The sequence below is a fragment of the Hoplias malabaricus genome, chromosome 3, assembly GCF_029633855.1.
Source record: "Hoplias malabaricus isolate fHopMal1 chromosome 3, fHopMal1.hap1, whole genome shotgun sequence".
Classification (NCBI taxonomy): Eukaryota; Metazoa; Chordata; class Actinopteri; order Characiformes; family Erythrinidae; genus Hoplias; species Hoplias malabaricus.
In genome coordinates this window covers 58,820,084-58,841,576 of record NC_089802.1, presented here as the reverse complement: position 1 = coordinate 58,841,576, position 21,493 = coordinate 58,820,084, and the positions used below count along the sequence as shown (strand labels likewise).

The following is a 21,493-nucleotide window of genomic DNA, read 5'->3' as shown; positions in this document are numbered from 1 at the left end:
CAGTGGCAGTTCATGTCATTGCGCTGTTTCTTCATTCCCAAGAACTCCAGAGATCTTCTTACATGCTGCTTTGTCTTAGTCATCGTGTAATATTCTTTCCTTCCAGTAAGAGACTATTAAAAAATACTAAGGGTGACTCTACAGAAGTGCTGCTTCTATAGTGCAGATGTGGTAGAATTAACCAATTGGAATTGAAAGCCTGATTTTATGTGCAGCCTGTGGGTGTATTGACATTTCCTATGAATATGTTCTTATACAGTTGCAAGTCTGTGTTAGGAAACAAGGTGTCTGGCCTCAAACTAGATAGATGCATTGTATGTTTCAGTAAATAATTCAAGGTACATAAAAGCAGTTCATTAATTAGTCTCTCTCATGCTCTTTCTCTCTCCCTCTCCCCACCCCTTCAGGGTAACTCTGGCCTGGGGTTTAGTATTGCAGGTGGCACAGATAACCCCCATATTGGTGAAGACCCCAGTATCTTTATCACAAAAATCATCCCGGGTGGAGCTGCTGCTCAGGACGGCAGGCTCAGGTCAGTTACAGTGCACAGTCTTTTATGGCAAGTTCAAGGTGTATTTGTAATTTGCGTAATATTTCGCAGTGTTAATAGATTGAAATGCTTGTAGTAAGGCACTAGTATTTACTAGTATTAAGTAAACAATAGAATATTACAATGTACACAAGATAATAAAAAAAATATATATATATATATACACTTTTTCAGTTAATTGGCTTTACTATAAATCGTCTACATCAAAATAATAAAAAAAGAGGGAGAGAATGCCTGTGAATTTTAGCCATCCTCACCTTTACTTTATTTACATGTGTGCATAAAATTTTAGATTTTGGCCTGAATGCTATGCTTTTCCAAGTGTTTTTTCTCGTCTCATTATAAATGTTAAAATATTCGTGATTAGTTTTAATTCCAGGACTGTATGATTTTTGGCAGTCTATGTAATCCAACTATGTCATTTTTTCAAGGAAATTATACAGATTTTTGTTTGTTATAAACTTTATTTCATGAACAAGGCCAGGTTGTCTTGATAGGAAACTTTATTACTGTAGAGTGTGTTATATGCCATAGGCTAACTACAATGCTAGAGGCCTAGGCTAACTTTGTTGGACTCATTGAATTTGGGATCAAGTTCTCAGAACAGAACTTGTTCCTATGTTTGTACCATAGTTAATTGGATTTAGCAGGCACATTAGAGCAGGGAATTCAACAAATTTAGCTAGACACCAACCCTTCAGGACCAGAATTGATGACTTTGGTATTTTGTGTTATTTCCACCTGTCCTTACCGGAGGCACTTTCTCTGTTTATCTTCCCCCTCCCTTTTTAATACAGAGTGAATGACTGTATCTTGCGAGTAAACGATGTAAACGTGAGAGATGTAACTCACAGTAAAGCCGTAGAGGCGCTGAAGGAGGCAGGATGCATTGTCAGACTATATGTCCGGAGGAGAAAGCCTGGTGCAGAGAAAATTGTGGATATAAAACTTGTCAAAGGTCCTAAAGGTAAAACCATCTTTCATTTTTAGTATGAAATAAAAGTCTGTCTGTATATTTCATCGTAGTCTCCGTTAGGGAATAAACACATTTATCTAAATGGCATTTTGCAAACGGAGGAGTAAAGTTATACCTTACTATGTTGAAGCAATTCATTTTCATTATGCATGTCGTTGCTTACGTAGTAGCTATTGAAGGGCATATTTTGCCTACAAGCTTCCTCGTTAAATATGACAGTTTGGGGCATACCTTGTGTAAATCTCCTTTTTCCTCCTCTTTTGGATTCTCAATTCTAAGGGCTAGGTTTCAGTATAGCAGGAGGAGTAGGAAACCAGCACATTCCTGGAGACAATAGTATCTATGTCACCAAAATCATTGAGGGAGGAGCTGCTCACAAAGATGGAAGGCTCCAGGTCGGAGATAAACTTGTTGCAGTAAGTCTGTCATAAGAGTCAGAAGAATCAGGGGAAAAAAGAAAAAAAAAAACTCAAGCCAGTACATAATGATTCATCTTTAAATAAAATATACAGAATACATTTTACACTAAAATATTTTGCTGCTTTAGCTTTTCTATTGCTTAGTGCTTCAAATCAAGTAAGGAACTAATAGACACTAATTGGATGTAAAGGGAATTTTTGGAGTTACTATTGTAAATAATACATAACCAATGTTATTGTAGATAAAACGAGTGTAATATTCATTTGCTTTTACAAAGGTTAAGATAATTGAGAGAGAGGTATGTTATTGAGAATAACTATTTTAATATAGATTAAACTATGTTTTCTAGTGTATAACAATATTCTCTACACTGTGTAAAGTTGTGGAACAGAGTCTGCACAAGCGGAATTGCATACAAAGAGATATATCCATAGATACAGTCCAGTGTATACATGTAAATATAAGTCTGTCTTAATAGTAAAACAGTGCTTTTAATCAGTTTTAAGTATCTCAAATGTATTCAGTCGAGTTTCAAATAAATTAGGAATAAAGAGGAAAGAAAGCAATCAAACAAAACCTTCACCAGTTAGCTTCATGCATGTGCATTGTTTCATGTAGTAATGTTTGTGTTTAATGTTTGCAGGTCAATGCTGCTTGCCTTGAAGAGGTAACTCATGAGGATGCTGTGGCTGCCTTGAAAAACACGACTGATGTAGTTTACTTAAAAGTGGCAAAACCCACCAGTGTCTTCATGAACGACAGCTATGCTCCCCCTGATGTCACCAACTGTGAGTGTGGTCACACAACTCTTCGTATTTTGTAACTCTCCACAGAATGACCAGAATCAGTGCCAGTTTCCACTGTAAAACATCAGCATGGGTTAGCTATAATACAAAACTGTCAAACCAAATCATAATTCCAACAAACTAATCAGCCTGAACTGCCAATGGAGGTGTGAATGCTCCAGATTGATCATTCCCACACTACTGCCTTATGAACAAAACAACACAGTGATGCAGCAAGTTCCTTCACACCACAGAAGTTACTTCTGACTCATTTGAAAGGTTTTTGATAGTCCATTCTGTCAGCGAGGCTTTTATACAAAGTTGCTGATAGCATTAAGCCACAGCCTAAGATAGACAGGCCGATAGATCATTGAACTTCTTTAATCTCCAAGGAAACATTTGGGTAAACTATAAGCAGTAATGGTAATATATGCTACAATATGATATGGTATTTATGTTTGTAAACTCAAAGAAAACAAGAATCTGTGATTTGTTAATTCTCTTGAATATTAATTACCTGGCAAATGTATAAAGAAAAGATTTCCAAAGATTTTACTGGCCTACTTAATTATGTATTCTATATATTATAAACAAATTACAAATTTGATGCATACAACACACTCCAAAAACGTTAAGAAAAATTTTAAAGTTCCTAGAATTATTAAATCACACTAATTTGAAATTGTAAGCAGGTGAATAAGTTAAATAAAAAAAAGAATTTACCAAAGGCTTAGTCTTTGTAGCAAAGATGGTTTGTGGCTCACCACATTTTGACAAATATAAGTGAGAATTGTGAAGCTGTTCAACACAATATTGCAAAGAATTAGGTTTTTCATGTGCTGTACATTTTGAAAATATTTTTGAAAGTAATTTCAGTCTGTGTAGGGCACAGTTGGAAACCACTGTTGAATGTGAATAACCTGCCTCCTTAGTCTGCCATAGCTACAAAAAAATGTAATCTGAGACAGCCTATATCAGTTCTATGCAGTTTTTTTTTAGGTCCAAGCTCATTTGGGATAGTATGCCTGAAAGTCATCTGAAGCATGGAATATGGAGAAGAGTTCATATTTCAGCTTGTTATCAAGGATGTTGAGTTTTCTTTACCAAACATGAGGGACCTATCCATCAGCAAAACTTTCAAAACCAGCGTCTTTCATGTTCTCATGGGATTCAGGGGTGCATCAGTGCAAACAGCATGGTTAACCTGCATATCTGTTAAGTTACCATTAATATGGAGGCCAATATGGGTTTTTAGAGAGACATACTCTGCCATCAAAGCGAGGCCTTACCCTGGTCACGTCAGTAGGATAATGCCAGGCCTCATTCTGCATGTGCTCCAACAGCTTGGCTTCACATACACAGGGTGCATGTGTTTGACAGGCCTGTCTGCCGTCCAGATATGTCTCCTGTGGCGCATGAAGAATCATACAATAGCGACCACAGACTGCTGAGCAGCTAAAGTATGAAGCCAGTAGTAGAGTAGGCAAAAATTCCACTTGCAGAACTTTTAACCATTTGTATCCTCAGTTCCTACAGATTGGGGGAGGCAGTATTACTGGGGATTGAACTTGTGATCTTCCAGTGTACCACTTAATATTAATTAATACATTGTCCCTCACCTAAATGACCGTTATCTTTGTACTCTAAAGGGACCTAATCTACTTCTTAGTAGGCCTTTTTTTTTTTTTTTTTTTCTTAAATATATGTGAATGTATTAGAGTAAAATGGCCCAGCGAAGCACTGGCTGTTGTCCAGCGTGGAGCCAGAGGCTCACCCGCAGTTCTAATACAGCACTTTATTTGGAAGGAAGGTGTTTGCTCCTCTGGAATGCCCCAGGATTGATTTGTGCCATCCCAAAACTGCTGAGTGATGCTGATCAATGATGTAGCACCTCAGTGCTGTTCCAGAGTATTACCACAGGCCTGGATGAGGAGGCTGTCATTAAAGCTTAAAGGCATGAAGGGCACAAGCAAATTTAATCAGCAAAAACACCACGTGGTCAAGCCCCCCTCCCCCCCTCCCCAGCATGCTAATCCAACAGTGTATAGTGAGTGTACAGTATGCTCTTGCATTGTGAGTAAATTAGTAAATGGTGCCTGTTTTATATCATTACCTGACTAGGACTGACCGTTTTCAGCAGTTAGTCTTTTTTCGGAAGGCTTAAACTGAGCAATTTTATGTTAGCTTTAGTAATATCAGCAGTGAGGCTTATCAAATGATAATGTCACATCACATTTTTGAGCCCCTTCTTTATAAGGATCTGCACAAACTGTCATTTTAACAGAGTAGCCTTGCTGATGTGTTTACCCTCTGTAAAATAAACAAAAAAAACCCTTAATGTCCAAATAGACTTTATGCATTTTAACCTTGACCTGTTGTAAGGAGGAAAAAAAGCATATTGAATTGAGCAAAGTGGCACTGATGAACCCACACCTTTTTGTGTGGCCGCTCAAGGTCATTTTCCTTTTAAGCAGATTACTTTCCTATGTCTAGGAAACTATAAAACAAGTTTTATTAACCTTCTTTTAGTGTCCTTACACGGGTACTAAAAAGTTAAATTTGAGGCTCTGCTGTTTGCTTTACAGCCTGGAGACAGTTGCATTGAAGGAATAATTAATATAAATATATATTATAATATATCAGTAAGTGTATGCAGCTCTGTGCACACAGATGAACATTTTTGTTTACTGAGTCTACCCATGTCATTTCAATTATGGTTGTAATTGTTTGATACTCTGTTAAATGTTGTCAAATATTCAGTATAACACATTGTCATTTAAGAAACCAATTGACATATGAAAGAAACATATGACTGTTTTAATGCTTTTTTTTTTTTATATGAGGCAAATGTTTTTATCTCGGTGTGATAAGTGTGGCGTTATACTTTGTGTGATTCCATAATGTTTTTAGTATAAGCTGAAAAATGCTCATTAACAGAAAACAGTGAAATCCTGTGCCCCTAAGTTTCTGATAGCTATGTATATGCATTTTCATTGTACAGCTTAGATCTGGATCTACACTTCACACTCGTAAACAATGTTTTTGATGTGTGCAGGGCACTTTGATATTGATTGAATTGATATTATGGCTGTGGTGTGAGTGGCGTCATAATGGACCTAACTATGATGACCTCTATTAAAATTGTTTAGTGGATTTTCCTAAAGAACTATTTGATTTCTTTGTCTTGTTTTCTAGCCTACTCCCAACAAATGGAGAATCATATCAGCACATCAAACTTTCTGAGCCAACCCCTGACTCCAGCTACGCCGTCCCGCTACTCCCCTGTCTCCAAAAGCATGCTGGGAGATGAGGAGATCACAAGGTGCCCTTCTCACATTAAAACCATTTCTCTGCTTCTCTGCGTTGAGTATTAATTTATGTCTGTTGTGTGGCTCCTTATAACTGTTTTATTTTTTTATTTAAAAAAAAATTGTTTAAGATGACCTCTGCCGTTTAAACTTGAATTTAACACATCTCATTAGATGTGCTCTTTTTGTCCTTCATTTCTGAGTGTCTGCTCTCTTGCACCTCACTCACTTTGATCTCTTCATCTCATTTCCATCTTTAGCCAGGCTCAACTACCTAGGTAGCTTTGTAAAATAGGTGTTGATATTCACTAAGTATTACATTCTTTAATTATGACATTTGGAGATGATTATGATTGTACCTCTCTGCTCAGTAAACTGGCTATCTAGGCACTGTTTGACACCATTAATTGCTTTGCAATTTTACTTGTGGTGTTTAATTTTATACTTTATTGGCAGATTAATAGTTATTAAGATATAGATAGATCTAATAGTTTAAGCTTTTACGGCTTCAACTTGCCAATATAAACGATAGCGTTTTAGTTTGCTACAGCTGTTAGTCTTTTTATCTAACCTTATTATTTTAGCAATGCTTGTGGAAGGCAGGAATGGTTACTGATTTGTCTGAGTGTCTTAATTATGTTGACTATAAGCAGGTTTGATTTGGTTAAAATGCTGCTTAATTTGTGCAGCTGCCTAAGGAAAATGGTGATGCACAGCGTATTGAAACACCTCTTACATCTCTTCTTCTGACAAACTAAAGTTGTCTAAGGTCACCAGAGCACTTAGTCTATCATTAATTTAACCCTCATGGGCCCATATTTAAATTTGTGTTGTTTGCTTTTATTAATATGTTTAAAAATCTGATCCTCATAAGGTTATATAGTCCTTGCCCACCAGCTGTCTGTACAACACCCTGTTTGAACTTAAAAATGGCATGTTACTTTAGACCACAACATTATATCAGCCTTGCCTTTTCACTCATTAGATTGCTTTCTGTTTTTGTAAAAGTTTCCAGTCAGCACCTCCACACACAGCAAGGCATTAGGAAGCAAGGCTGCTTAGGGCAGATGGCCTGGCCAGAGCAAGCAAAATTTTGCTACAGGGATGGGGGAGACATTCATTGATGTGCTTTACCATACTTAATCCATTTTAATGGAGGGATTTGGTTTCCTATCAGAAGAGTTCCGTCACACAATACGTCACATCCATCAAGAAAAGCAACAGTCTCTTTCGTCATAAGCTAGTGTGGTAAATCAGACCAATCTGCAAAGTCAACTTTTGAAAATCTGATAATCTTCAAATTAAGACATCATCCTTCAGCCAGGAGTTCACTGCCAAAACGCTGCAGTGTACAGACATTTTATGTAGCGACTTAAAATGAAACCTGACACTAAACCCACTCCACAATGTTTGTGTTTGCTGGGACGCTCTGTTAAGATGAGTTCAATCAGAATATTGGAGGAACACAGTCACAGGCTTATGCTGCCACCTACTGGCTCAGACAGAATTTTTTTTCCCCCTTCATCTGTCTTTTAATTCTGAATGTTTATTTGTGAGGCACATATTCCCGTCGCACCCAGTGATTCGAGGTAGGCCCGGGCGACCCTTAATTGGATAAGTGGTAACAGACAATGAATCAACAAATGGATTTTCATCAAAGCAATGACTTGTAATGTTTGTTCTGCAGTATAAATAAACCAGTGGTAGAACTATATCTACAAACCCATCTAGCAAATTTCCACCAGAGGGAGTCATGTCCTAAATTTGAGTACAGATAACCAAACACAGACTTTGTATTTAAAGGATCAAACCACAGTATCTAATAAGGTGTTGATTGAGGCTTTTATGATCTTTGCACTGTTCAGCTCTGATGTAAAACCTCTTTGTTTGTAGTTTAGTAATGACAAATTAATCAAATTATTTTCTAAGTGCTCAGAGGTTTTTTTTTTTTGTTTTTTTTTCTCTTTCACTATAGAAGGTAAAGGTTTGAATATATTCTGAACACACTGAGAAAGTACTTTGCAGAATATTGTGGTACAAGTGTTTAAAGAAACATATGTTTTGACATAAATATTTCATACCACAGTTTCTCCCAGGTTTAACTTGCATATTTAGAGTTTAATGAAACTTAGTTTACTCACATATGAAATGCAGCTATAAAGCCCACAAGATGTATTGATATGTAGATGGTACAATCTGTTTAATCTTAAAAGTCCTGCCGCCAATCAGTGATATTCTGGAATTCAACTAGTAACATGTGAATTAGTAAACATTATGAGTTAAGTGTTACTGCTGGTGTTTTGCAGGGAGCCTCGGAAGGTGGTCCTGCACCGGGGGTCTACAGGGTTGGGCTTTAATATTGTGGGTGGAGAAGATGGAGAAGGCATCTTTATTTCTTTCATCCTGGCCGGAGGACCTGCTGACCTCTGTGGAGAGCTGAGAAAAGGAGACCGCATTATTTCTGTAAGAAGCCGATAGAAACAGCTGATCCTGCAGCGAAATTGACTATTATTCTATTAAGTGTTGACTTGGCCAAAAATTTGTGGTTTTTTTTTTTTTGTTTGTTTGTTTTTTATATATAAACATAAATGTATTTATATATGCCTAGTCTCATTAAACCTAAAAAAAATTGTCACACGCTTAGGTTTCTTTAATTTTCACATGCATTAAACCAGGCACACACTGAGCAATTTTAGCTTGTTTAAAGCCCTTTTCAGTCTTTGCCTTTTCAGCCATCAATTGACATTCATTGTGTGGCATGTGGAAGGTATACAGCAGTCAGACAAATGGATAGATTTCTGATGTGTCTTAAATTTTGCGTGGTTGTTAAATGGACCAGCGAGGTATGAGTGTTAAAGAATGATTTAATGATGTAGACGTTGTATTGACTTGACCAGCTGCTTTGCACCTCATTTTATTTTCCTGGTTGTAGTTTCAGAGCACAGCGTGTTATGTATAAGCAGTGGGTTTAGCACATGTTTAACAGTATTTTTGTTTGTTGTTTTGGTGTGCTGCAAATTTCTTGAATGGAACCGCTTCATTGGGAAGTGTCAGAACTATGTATAGAGGTTATATTTTAGACACAGAGTTGTACTATGTTAAAGACATTAAAGGCTCGCATTAAAATAGTTTATGACATGGGTTGGCAGTGAGAATCGTCTCAGAAAAACAATGTTTTTAGATTCATGCCACTTGACCAGCGCTGCACAGAAAAAACTAAGCAGCACACAATAAGGGAAATATTCCATAACTAAATTCTCTTTATCGTTTCTACACTTTCTGTAGTGCAGCTGAGGGTAGCATGCATGCACTTGTAATGTTTATTTAAAATGTCTTTGTATGTTTAAAAACCTCAGTAAGGAGACTGCTTTTGTTGCAGGTGAATGGGGTGGACCTTCGCAATGCAACCCACGAGCAGGCTGCTGCAGTACTGAAGAATGCTGGCCAGACAGTCACCATAGTGGCCCAGTACAGACCAGAGGGTGAATATCAGGCTTTTAAGCCAAACTTCATGATTATATCAAGCACTCTCTGAAGATATTTCTCTGTCTGTACCATCAAAAAAAATCTCAACAAAGCTGGCATCCGCTGGCTCACATAACAGAATTGTGTTAGTATTCTCCAAGTGCACAAAGCTGTCTAGTGTAGTGTTAGCAGCAAATTGAAAACTAGCAGTAGCTGGATTTACGTGTATCAGAGGAAAACGATTTCATGAGTAAATATTTCCAAAGGTTTGATGCTATAAAGGCAATGGAAGCTGTATTATGTGCAGCACATTTATTTTTATAAGTACTGCTCGCTGGCTAATTCCATTATATGTGATCGAGAGCCTAGAGATAATTGTTAAGTGTCACTTGAAAGATGTGAGGTTTATCAGTATGGATAACATGCTTATTGAAAAGCTGTCCAACCATCTGATCACAGGATCTTTCGTTTTCTTCTTGTTCATTGCTAAAAACAAGCCGCAGTACCATGCCTTCTTAAGCATGCACTACATGATGAGTTTTGAGCTGGATATTTAGTCTTTATTTGGTGTGGTGTGAATAGTAAAAGGTGTTTATTTTTTTTATTGCAAAACGCAGTAGAAAGCTATTTCACGCTTCACAGCATATGATAATGGAAGTAAGGTCGGCCGAGCTTGGTCAGTGGTGACAGTGAGGCAGCTGCCGAAGCATTGAGTTATGAATGGCAGCAGGTGGAGTTAGCTGCTCAAATTTCAACCATACTTTTATATTGAAAAACACAGCATGTTTTTGCTAATGCTGTAATAGGTTATATAATCAAAATATCAGTACCTCTGTCACTGCACCTCCAGGTTTCAAAATTCAACAGAATGGGACAAATTTTTTTTGCAATTTTTAATTAGATGTAAACCTGTGAGAATCTACATACAGAGTACATTTAATATTTATAAATATAAAGGAAAAGTGAGAAAATACAGGGAGTTAAGGAGTAGATGAAATAATAATAATAGTAATTATTTTGTGCTGTTCTGTGTGTAAAACAATATAATCCACATTTCAACTCTGGTTCTAGCGGTCTCATACATTTAGGACCACTGTCAGTTAATGTGTATTACCTAGGAATAATTTCAATTTGACCAACTAATCCAACAGTTATATTCTTGTTTCTGTGAGACATTCAAATTAATGGCACATGAAATAAAAAAAAATAAAAAAATTCACTATCCCCAACGTTAAATTACATTTTATTATAACATAGGCTCTTTTATGATTATATATTCTTATATGATAAGATTATATTTATTATTGTTTATATAAGTTCCCTGAAAAAGTGGAATGTATGACTGAATTAAAGCATTACAGCTTTGTTTGGCAACTTTAAAATTATTAACATATCTCTAAACATTTATTAAATAAAGTGTTTTTGTTACTGTAATTATTTCTACTGAATTGAATATAGTAAAATAGGTTTGTTTTGAGTGTTGTCCAAAGTTTCACTTTGTTTAATCTCAATGTGGAGGAACAGATGGTTGTGGACTGACCTAACCCTGTTTGACATAACTGTCGTGACTCGGATTAGCTCTGCTGTTGACCCAAAGAAGTGCTGATGCTCTATTGTAAAAAAGACCTGTGGGTCCAGCTTGGTCCCTCTGCTTCTCCAGGCTCTGCTCCTTGCTCTTCACAGCAGGCCTGGCCATGGTGTTTAGGAGAATACAGAGAACTATGCAAGCCCTGCAGAGCTTTGGCTTGAAGATGATGCGTGAGGTTGGATAAGGTTTGGTGAAAGCTGTGGTCTTAGCAGGGCTTCTGAGCTTGGCTTCCTGTATCCGTCACGCTCCTCTCTCCATGCTCCTCCCACTCTCTGCCAGCACTGCACTGCACAGTCCTTCACTTGGCTTGTGGTCATTACTGTCCCTAGCATAGGCTGCATTATCTCGCAGTAGCTGTGGAGGTTGTCATTCACAGAATATTTTTAGTCTGTGTGTTAAAACTTGAGTGAAAGCCAAATGAAATTGAGTGTCTGATATTTTATTGCTAAATTTAAAATGTTTTTCTTCAAGAGTTCATTAGTATTAAAGACACTGTCAATATTTGCTTCCTTATAACACTAGGTGGCGATATGCACGTTTTACTCAGTAACAACAGCACATTCCAGCAGGGCATATCCAGCCAAATAACTGTGTTTACTTTGAAACTAGTTAGAAAGGCTTTGAGGGAAAACAAGGGAATCATAAGATATGTCCTCTTAAAGTAGTGTGACTGTTTTCATCCTGTCATTGTTTTTTTGTTTCTTTACTCTTGATTAGTAAATTCAGAATGTAGATTTTTATTTATGTTGTCCTTTAAACGTTTTTGATTAGTACTTATGTTACTTGTAAGGTCTTTTTTGAGTTATATAACAGGCAGACTGTTTTTGGGGGGGTTCTTTATGGTTTTTGTGTTCAACCAGTTCCATAGACTTAAAATTAAAATCGAGTTTGTAATATTATTGTTATTAATCTATAATTGTCACACATGCTCCCTAATTCTGCACTAATGAGGTCCGGTCAACCCTGACCAGAATCGCTTTTCACTGAAAGGCCGTGCTTTCCCTTTTTACATTTCAGCGCTCTGGGGTAGAGAACAGAATCTGACCGCTGTGGGGGAAATCTGTTTGTATGTTCTTTTTTGCTTTTTCTTTTGTGTTTTCTGTTCTCCTCTTTTGTTGTCTTTGACCCATTGTTTCATGAATTATAAAACTTTTATCAATTGTTTTATTTTGTCATTTTTTTATGATGTACTCATTTTTTTTCCTTTTGTTTTCTTTGACTCAGTCTTCACTCTTCATGCTCTGCGGTGCAGACATTTCCTGTCATTTTCAGTTAATGATGCTCAGTGCTGCTTATATTGCAGGGCACAGGGGTGCAGTTGCATTCTTAGCTCAGTTGAGTATGAATTGCAGTAATAAGCTGTTCTCTTGGTAGCTGTTTTTTCTTCCTGAGCTGAAAAATGCAGTTTGAAAGTTATAATCTTGGTAAGTTTTCTTCATTGCCAAAGTTTGACTTGTTTGAGATTTTCTTTTGGTGGTGAATTGTGTCTTTGATATGTGAAATTAGCCACATTTCTACTTGATTATGCCTGGTTTATCACCTGTGAAATCTTTTTAAAAGACTTCTTTTCAAAAGGCTTGCTTGAGGTGGTTCATTATCATTGAGTTGATTGGCTGTTTGGGACAGGCTGGTGGTTTTGGGCGAGGCTCAGGTGTGGGGGAGAAGTAGACTGCCCTTTGGGGGAGACGTGCAGGAGAACTCTCCCTGGCCCTCTGCTGTGTTAGCTATGCATCGTGGCCTGACTAATGGAGCAGCGGAGAGAACAGATGCAGCTCGCTCTTTCTTTACTGCCTCACAGGAATGAATCTAGAACTCAGCACTTTTCCTTCTGGTCACTTTTAAACTGAGTGTTTTCTTCATATTGGGGCGAAAGGGAGAAATAGTCAGACTCGTGAAAAATCTAACTTGTAGATTTTCACTTTGCCCCAAATTCATTCGCTCATTCATTCATTTTCTTTAACTGCTTATCCAGTTCAGGGACACAATGGGTCCAGAACCTACCCGGAATCACTGGTCGCAAGGCGGGAAAACATCCTGGAGCGGGCGCCAGTCCTTCATACACACTTTGCTTATTTAGTTTTCACTAGAGCAGTAATGGTAGTATAGCATACAGATGATGGAAGTGTAAATTTAATGGACAAAATCCAGGCTTCAAGATGGCTCCTACTTAGGGCTGTCACTGTGAGAGAGAGAATTTCCCTCGTTGTGATTTAACAGGGCTCAACACTGCTATATGTAGCATTACAGCACAAAATTACTTAATTAATCCTGATTATGGTACTATACTCCTAACTATCGTCTAGAACTGGCTTGAACCTTTTCTTTTGAGGCTGCTCCATGACTTAGTGCTGATGGAGGCTATTGGGTTTCGATAGCTGGATGATTGGTAGGTCGATTCAGTATATTTCCCTGTTTTACAGCGACTTTTCTGGCATATCTTATCAATTAGCTGGCCCTCCCTTTTCATTTGATTGAACATTTGGCCAAAATGTTTTCAAAATACAAAAGTTGCATTTGGTTCTGCGACTAGGTTTGCTGCCATTGTTTCCATTATCCAAAACAAAGACTGACACTCAGCCATTTAGCAGCAGTAGTTCAGATGCAGATCAACCTTTTATGTAACATTTATTAAACTAAATTGTAAATCAAGAAAAGAAAAAACAGAAAACTGTATACAAATGTTTGGTGAAGTTGCTTGTTATTCTCTACCATTGGCTGGTAAATAGCATGGTATTACAGTATTGCAGTTATTGCGACAGTCTTACTGCTACAGCTGTATGATGTGGTTTTGTAAATATATTAGAGATGTTAATTTGAGGGCTGTATGATACTGTCAACGATGCTTCAAAAGCAACGATCTCTGTGTTGGGATAGAGGCAAGATGAAGGTTCAATGATTTGCTTAATATTTCTAAACTGAATGTGCCATGTATTATTCCCTTTTAATTGTTTTTTAATTGTTAAATCAGCACTTTATAACATAGTACTAATAGCTTGTATGTGTTCTGCCCTTTCTGTTGATCGACCCTTGTTTGCATGCAAGACACTTTTGTGTGTATCATTTAATAAAGTAGAGTACATGCCAGTAAAGTACTCAGTAATAAAAAGAGGTAAGAAACGAAAAACGTAGTTATTGCTATAAACATAACTGCATACGAGATATTGCTCATTATTCATTCATTCATTCATTCATTATCTGTAACCGGTTTTCTAGTTCAGGATCGTGATGGGTCCAGAGCCTACTTGGAGACTGTATAAAATATTATGCTCCAATACTGGAGACAGTATTGTTTGGATGTTTTTGTTTGGATGAAGGGTAAAACTGTAAATTTTAGTTTACCAAACAATTTTATTTGTTTTGTTTTATTTTTAAAAACATAATTTAATTTGCATTTAATTAAATTTTCTCTGAACTTCATACTTTGAAACATCTTGCAGTCAGCTTCGAACCCTAACATCAGAAGGTGCATTGGGAGGTATTATATGTGTAGACAAGCAGTGCACATACACTTCAGGAAAATCCCAAACCCCAAAGCCACCATGCTTTGATCACTGAGGATTAATGGAATTGAGGATCTGTCCTTCAACGTCATGCTCATCAGCATGTGATGCAGAGGGCTGAGGGAAGGGCCTGCCTTTGCCCCCGATCTGTTTACTCTTCATGGAACTCCGTTCAATTAAGCGTATACACAGAAATGAACATTTAACCCTGCTGCCAGCTCATTCACTGTGGTTCAAACTAGGGATTTGATGCACTCATCAAATGTAAGCATTGATGTAAGCATTCATAATGTGATGGAAAGGCCTGTTTTGAAAGAACAAGTTGCATTATGTTGTATATTTTATTGCGTTAGAAGCACTTTCTGTACTAAAAGCCAGTGTTGTCAGTGTGGAATGTTGCTTGGATTTTGGGGCAGACTTCCATCTTAATATGCCTGTCACACATTGCGCTTTAAGAGGTATGATCGGAACGTCTTGAGATGGATCAGTAATGGTAGAAGTGAGATTTTAGCACAGAGTGCAAATTCCCTTTTTGATGCCGTAAGGGGATGAGTAAAGCATTAGTCAATATTATGTGTGAAGAAGAGGTGCTTTAGTTTGGCATTACCTCAGCGCAGTGTCTGTGACAAGGTTCTGGAGGAGATTACCCTGCCAAAATCCTATTCCGCTCTACTTCAAAATTCATCCCTAAGATTGTGGCTGTCTGAGTTTTGCACAATGTTACATGTACATCATGACCAGACTTTTGTGTAGGCTATGGAAATATTGCTGAGAAGAAAATATCTTTGGGAGGGAAACAAACAGTTACTGGAGCTTTTCTGGCACTTGATCTCTTTTGGTTCATTTATAGAGCTTTTTTGCAATGCAAAGTCAGGCACTAGCTTTAAGCCTCTTGCTGGAGCCAGAGCTTTTGATGTTACCGCTGATTTCATCATTGTATTTGTCTTATTGTAGTTTAGCTAACCTTGGACTTCGTCAGAAAACTCCTTGCTTCGTGTTCCTTGTATTAAAAACGTTCCTTTATTTGAGAGAAAAATAGCAGCAACATGAATTATATGTGCAAGTTAGTAATATTTATTTTTTTCCCCACAATGATTGTTGTGAGAAAATTAACTAAAAAGTGATTCAAAATCGGCGATAATAAACAAACAAACAAACAAAGAAAAAACCCTGCAAATCCGCTTTCCTCCAGCAGGGGGAAATGCTTTTATTAAACTCCGTTATTTTGGGAGCCCCACAGAGGATCATGACAGGTTATTGTTATGAGGGACTGTTTCTTCTATTTATGAAATTACTTGTGACACTGTTTCAGAGAGAAGGAAGTGTATTTTCATCGTCTCGAAGTAAATGTAAATTCATTGACATATGTTTGCTCTTCTTTTGTGTTTGGATGTTTGGATTAAGCAGCTGTGCAGGATGTTTTAGTTTTCAGCGACTAAACATAGAACACGTCAAACTGTTGTTAGCAAGTTTGGAGCTGCACAGCGTTCACACCACGCTGTTGTTTTCTAAGTGAAAATGATTTCTCTTTTTCAGCAGTGTTTTTTGAATGACTTGTGATCTAGTGGTTACACATACGCAAACAGTGATTTCAGTATTTGAATTGCATTTGCCACAGTTATAGTACGACAGTACCTGTGCACATCTCTAGTAAAAATGCTTTCGAAACATTTTCTCAGTGAACTTTGTGGAGCAGCAATTACAAATGTCACAGCAAACATGCATCATCATAAGGACAATTTTTTAAATTAGGAAGACCTCAGAAATCAGTGTGCTTTTGTTTTCTAATTTGTTATTTCTTCTACAGTGTTCATGTACATGTTTTATGTAGATTAGCTTTAAGGCATTTCTGTCTATAACAAACACTAGCCTAATCTTCTATACCAGCTATGGTTTAAGGGCCAGTTCTAGATGAGTATTGAAGGTGCAGGACTAGCAGTTAATGTTTTTCAGCTTGCAAATATCCCATATGCGTGTCTAGCCCCTTTTTAGACCTCTAATTTGAGTCTCAGCCCCACTAGAACATTTTTCTTTAAATAAATGAATGCAAGTTTATCTCTGATAAACTGAAACCACATTATGAACATGATGTTAATGTTACATCTGGTGCTATTGATTGCTACTGATTTTGAGATAGAAGTTGATGTTACTTTAAATTAATTACAATTAAATTAGAAAATCTTATTACCATTTTGTTGGGGCGATATGGGACAGGTGGGGCACAGAAATTCCCCTTCTTCTGAGGTGGGGAATCATAGAAAAAGTTTGAGAACCAATGGTTTAGGAGTTAGTCATCTGAATATTATTATTTTTTAAAAAGCTGCTTTTGTGCCTTCGGTAGCCTTTGTGTTGATATCAATGGCAATGTGCTAGACTAGTTGTCTATATGTGTATCAGCTATATCATGTTATAGAATGATAGAAGATATGAGGAGCTAAGCCAGTTTATATCAGTGGACTGTTTGATTGTTTTTCCTAGAAATAAGCCAGGTTCAGGTGAGGGAGTGAGGTCAAAAGGATGTGACTTCACTTGGACTGATGAAAAAAATGTAAGCATATAAATGTAAACATTCTTTGGTAACTTCAGTATTGAAAGCGTATGGTGCTATCATACAACCACCCAGTACACATAATTAAATTGGTGTCATCATTAACAAATGTTTCCTGATCCTTTCTCCTTTAGAGGGGTGGATCTCCTTTCCTTTTTCTGCAGCTGTTTTGGCGTTCGTGCCTGTGTGCATGTTTTTATGTAGGGGGTATTGTCTGTAATCTGTGAAGGATTAGCTGTCTCTCCTGCAGCCTGGGGGCTTCTGCGCTGTGTTCTTAGCCAGGATTGGCGGGTTATTTTATGGAGTTTCTCTCTCTTTCTCTCTCTCCCTCTCACTCTACCCCTCTCTCCCCATTTTCCTTGCTCTCTCTCCGCCCTCACTTTAGCATGGCTCAGGAAATGAGGAACAATCTAATTATGTCTGCAATTACTTTTGGATGGTTTTTTGACACAAAGTATGCTCATGCACTATGTAAATGCCGTTTTAGTGTGTGTGTGAGAGAAAGTCTCAGGATTCATTAATAATCCATTTGTACCATTTATTGTTATTAGCGCTTTTTTATTTTTTTGCAGTAACTGATATTGTTTAAAAAAAAAAAAAAACTAGAAACCTTTTAAAATAAAGTCAAAAGCTGATGCTAGCAAAGCTGTATCAAGAGCAGGAGCAGACAGTGTCATTTATCTGTGTCTGTGAGGCATGAAATTTGGAAGAAGTAGAGTAAAATTATGTTTTAATAGACTAAGTGTGTTTGAGAATTACAATGATGATAATATTATGCATAGTCTTAACTGTAAGAGAGTTCACACTGGCGAAGGCGGAACTTGCGTCACTGCTCTAATTTCCCTAATGTAGTCTGAAAATGATTGTAATCCTGTGGGACTGAGGGGTTGTGTGTGGTTTCTCTTCCTGTATGAACCTCCATTAGCCATTGGTGTAACACTTCACATTAAGATCCACGGTTCTGTGTTTGAACACAGCTGATTCATGAGTCATAGACCTGAGTCAGCTGAAATCTAATGCCACATAATACATTATAAACCCCTTGTTCACAGATATTCTGCAGAGAGTTACTTGCATGATTTGTGTGTATGCTTTTGATTCTATGCAAGTTACTGGAATTCCTTTGTCAAATTGATGGTGAGGATTGTTATCAGCCACCTTTCTGTTGTTGTCTTTCACAGAAAGCCTTTCTCATGTCTAGCATGTCTTTCTCAGAAAGCCTTCTGAAGTGCTTCAGTTACTGTCTGATTTTAATGAATCAACCTAAAGCATAAGCACACTTTCATCTATTTATCCATTTGTATGCAACATATATAATAATGCTGGCCTGATTCATTCACATGGTAATGATATTACAATGTCCACACATATATAATTTTCACCTCAATATTTAATTTTCATTACAAATATTTCTCAGGAGATGCATCCAAAAATATTAAAGATAACTGTAAGGAATACAAGGAATGTCAAAGGCAGGTTTTTAATATACGTTGTTGTGTGTTTGTGAATCATAGTTTTGTTTGGCGTCATGTTCAGCTGCCTAAGGTTTCGTGCGATATTTAATAAAAATGCCAAGAACAATTAAAATACCCAGATGTTATTCTCTATTTGCCACAAATAACAAGGATGCATCATTTTGTGACTTGCCATCGAGAACCATGCAAAAGTCCCATCATTCACTGCTGCATCCTGATTTTATTCTTGCATAGTGACTTCTTAAAAACATTCTTCTGTAGGACACGTGTGTTCTTTCCAATCTTTCTATTTTGAAATAGTAAAAAAATTCCAAGTGGTCTTCCAAAAAAAACCCCCAGAAACAATCTTTCCCTTTTGAATAGTGGGAAGGGTATCCCCAAAAAACCCTAATATCATTGAATGTGTGAATGTGTGATTACTTGAATTGTTAAAAGCAGAAATTAATCAAAAATTAAATTCTATATTTACATTTAAATGAAAACAACTCTCACAGCAAAAACAAAGGAAAAAAAGGATATATTTATTTCTTGTGACTTCTGTGAAATATTTCTAACATTTGTGTTTCTGTTATTCCTTCAGTTTTAAAAATAAAGATTCTTGGGTTTACTACCTAACATCAAACCTAGCTCTTACTTAGACATTTTTAAGATTATTATTATTAAAAAAACAAAAATGCTAAAAAGAACATCCAACCTAGTGTCCATGGATGAAGCATTGTCAAGGCAGTGGGGTCTGAAAGATTGACCTCAAGCCCTAAATAAACTACAATGTTCATAGAGACATGCTCAAAAGACCGCTTCAAGTCACTTGGCCAATATTTATGGACAGGGGCACAACCACACAAACTGCTTCCTGTTAACTATAAATATGCATGAGGCATGATTTAGAGCAAAAGATGAAGCATAAAGCAGGACTGGTTGAAGGGTGAATCCCAGTTTGACTCATTGATCAGATGTAGACGTAGGAGGACCTAGAAAGGGCTAATGTACAGAGCCGGCATTGGGATGTGGCCATGTTTGGCAGTACCAAAAGGACATCCAGGCAAAGGACCAAAAGTAACCATCAGGACCAGGTGGAGCTTACATTGAAGACTCCTTGAGCCAAAGAAACAAGCAGGTTCTGGATAGTGCCTGTCGTGAGACCCAGCTGGCTGCTGCAAAAAAACATTTCTCAGAGAAAAATAAAAAAGTCCAGGAAGTGGACCTTTCCTTGGTGGAATGTGCCAGGAGTCACTCTGGTAAATATTCCATGGTTATATAATGCAGATTTATGGCCTCTATTATCCAATATGATGACCATCGAGTTAAGATAGGTGCACCCCTGCAAAGGAGAGCGTTTTGTCTTGAAGGATTGGTTACACTTGCAGAAGCTCCATGTGCACTCTGCATACTTGTGCCAAGCACAGACAGGATACTAGAAATGCTGCCTCCACTCCTCATCCGAGGAGAAGAGAGAAGCGTGGAATGCTGTCAGCTCCAGCATTGAACAAGCATAAGCTCAGCTACAAACCTTGGGAACAAACACTGAGTTAGGGCATAAATATGCTCTATAGGCATGTGCATTGAAACTCAGACAGGCTTCACTGAAAACTTGTACAACTCTCTGACTCTGTTACGTTAGTGGAAAACTTAGAGGTAGGCCACCCTCTGTGCAGTCCCCCCCTAAGTGGAAGATAAGAGAATACCCACTGTATCATTGTCAAAACCCACATAAGCAGTGTGCAATGGTCAAATACACCTTTAAGCTGGAAATAGCTGTCTTCATCCATCATGTTCTGAAGGAGAGACAGAGATTCTCTTTCACTCCAACCACGTGACATGGGTCAAGACATGTGCACACTGTATTTTGGCGACCACTCCATGCTCCTTTCAGGCCAAACCCACAGAGCAGTTAGACCCAGATGTGGGAGAAAATTTTGAAGCATGACATCACAGCTCTCTATACACAGAGGCCTACAGCTCTTAAGTCAGGATCTGTGCTTTTTCTGAAAAAAAAAAAAAAAAAAAAAAGTTCATGTCTTAAACAAGAGACGATGGAAATGCATAAAACAGAACATTTGCTCAATGATGGGCGAGTGCGTCCACTCCTAAACTTAAAGCAGTCCAGCGCATGAGTAGTGAGGTAAAGTGAGAGTCTGTACAGTAAGCTGTGTGGCCGGAGCGAGCATGCGCCTCTCTGGTGATTCATGTATGCCACAGCTGTGGTGTTGTCAGATCAGAACATGGTGGTGTCACTGGAGAGCTGTGTAATGTTTCAAAGATAGAGGATGATGTACAGTGCAAAGGTCCGAGCTCCAGAAGCTTTACACTGCACTAGTCTTCAAATTCTACACTCCATCGAGTGAGAAATCAGTCCGTCACCAACACGGACCTCGTATGGACCAGACTCAGAGAGCTGCCTAGGTCAAAGGCTCAAAGATTTCAAACACTCTGCCTTGCCATTATTTCCTGAGGTGTTTCTTTTGTGTTGAGTGAATGCTTAAGTGAAAGTTAAGTGAGTCCTGTTTATCAACTGAAAGGAAGAAGAAGAGAAGTCACAAACTAAACACAAGTCACAAATATGTTTCACTATTCACAAATTAATACATCCCAATCTGGGTCTCACAGTCTGCAGTTTGTACAAATACAGTTACATTCATAAATACATGTTTTTGGTTTTATAGAAATATCACAATTTTATGTGAAAATAAATACATTTGTTTAAATTTACATTGCGTATATTTGTAAAGTTGAAGTCTCGATTTTTTTTAAATTTATTTGTAAATTGTTGAATCTGCATTTGTGGATCAAGTCACGTGTTTTCTGTGACGTGAATTGGTTTATTTCCTCTCGCGGGTTATTGAATTTTGAGGCTTTCCTTTCTCATTTCACCCGCTCC

At 37.5% G+C, this 21,493-nt stretch overlaps 1 protein-coding gene across 23 annotated transcripts in view; it reads left to right on the top strand.

The window, feature by feature from the left end:
• The window catches only part of dlg1a (discs large MAGUK scaffold protein 1a), a 142,390-nt gene that overhangs the window by 96,921 nt on the left and 23,976 nt on the right, over positions 1-21,493 (top strand). For 22 of the 23 annotated variants that reach the window (XM_066662969.1, XM_066662970.1, XM_066662974.1 and 19 more), the window contains 7 exons: positions 408-532; positions 1,348-1,517; positions 1,806-1,942; positions 2,590-2,734; positions 5,927-6,053; positions 8,346-8,502; positions 9,419-9,521. In XM_066662969.1, the coding sequence (XP_066519066.1) occupies positions 408-532; positions 1,348-1,517; positions 1,806-1,942; positions 2,590-2,734; positions 5,927-6,053; positions 8,346-8,502; positions 9,419-9,521 (964 nt within the window). Of the gene's footprint in view, positions 1-407; positions 533-1,347; positions 1,518-1,805; positions 1,943-2,589; positions 2,735-5,926; positions 6,054-8,345; positions 8,503-9,418; positions 9,522-12,448; positions 12,517-21,493 lie in introns of those variants that run through there. The other variant, XM_066662991.1, reaches the window with a different exon arrangement.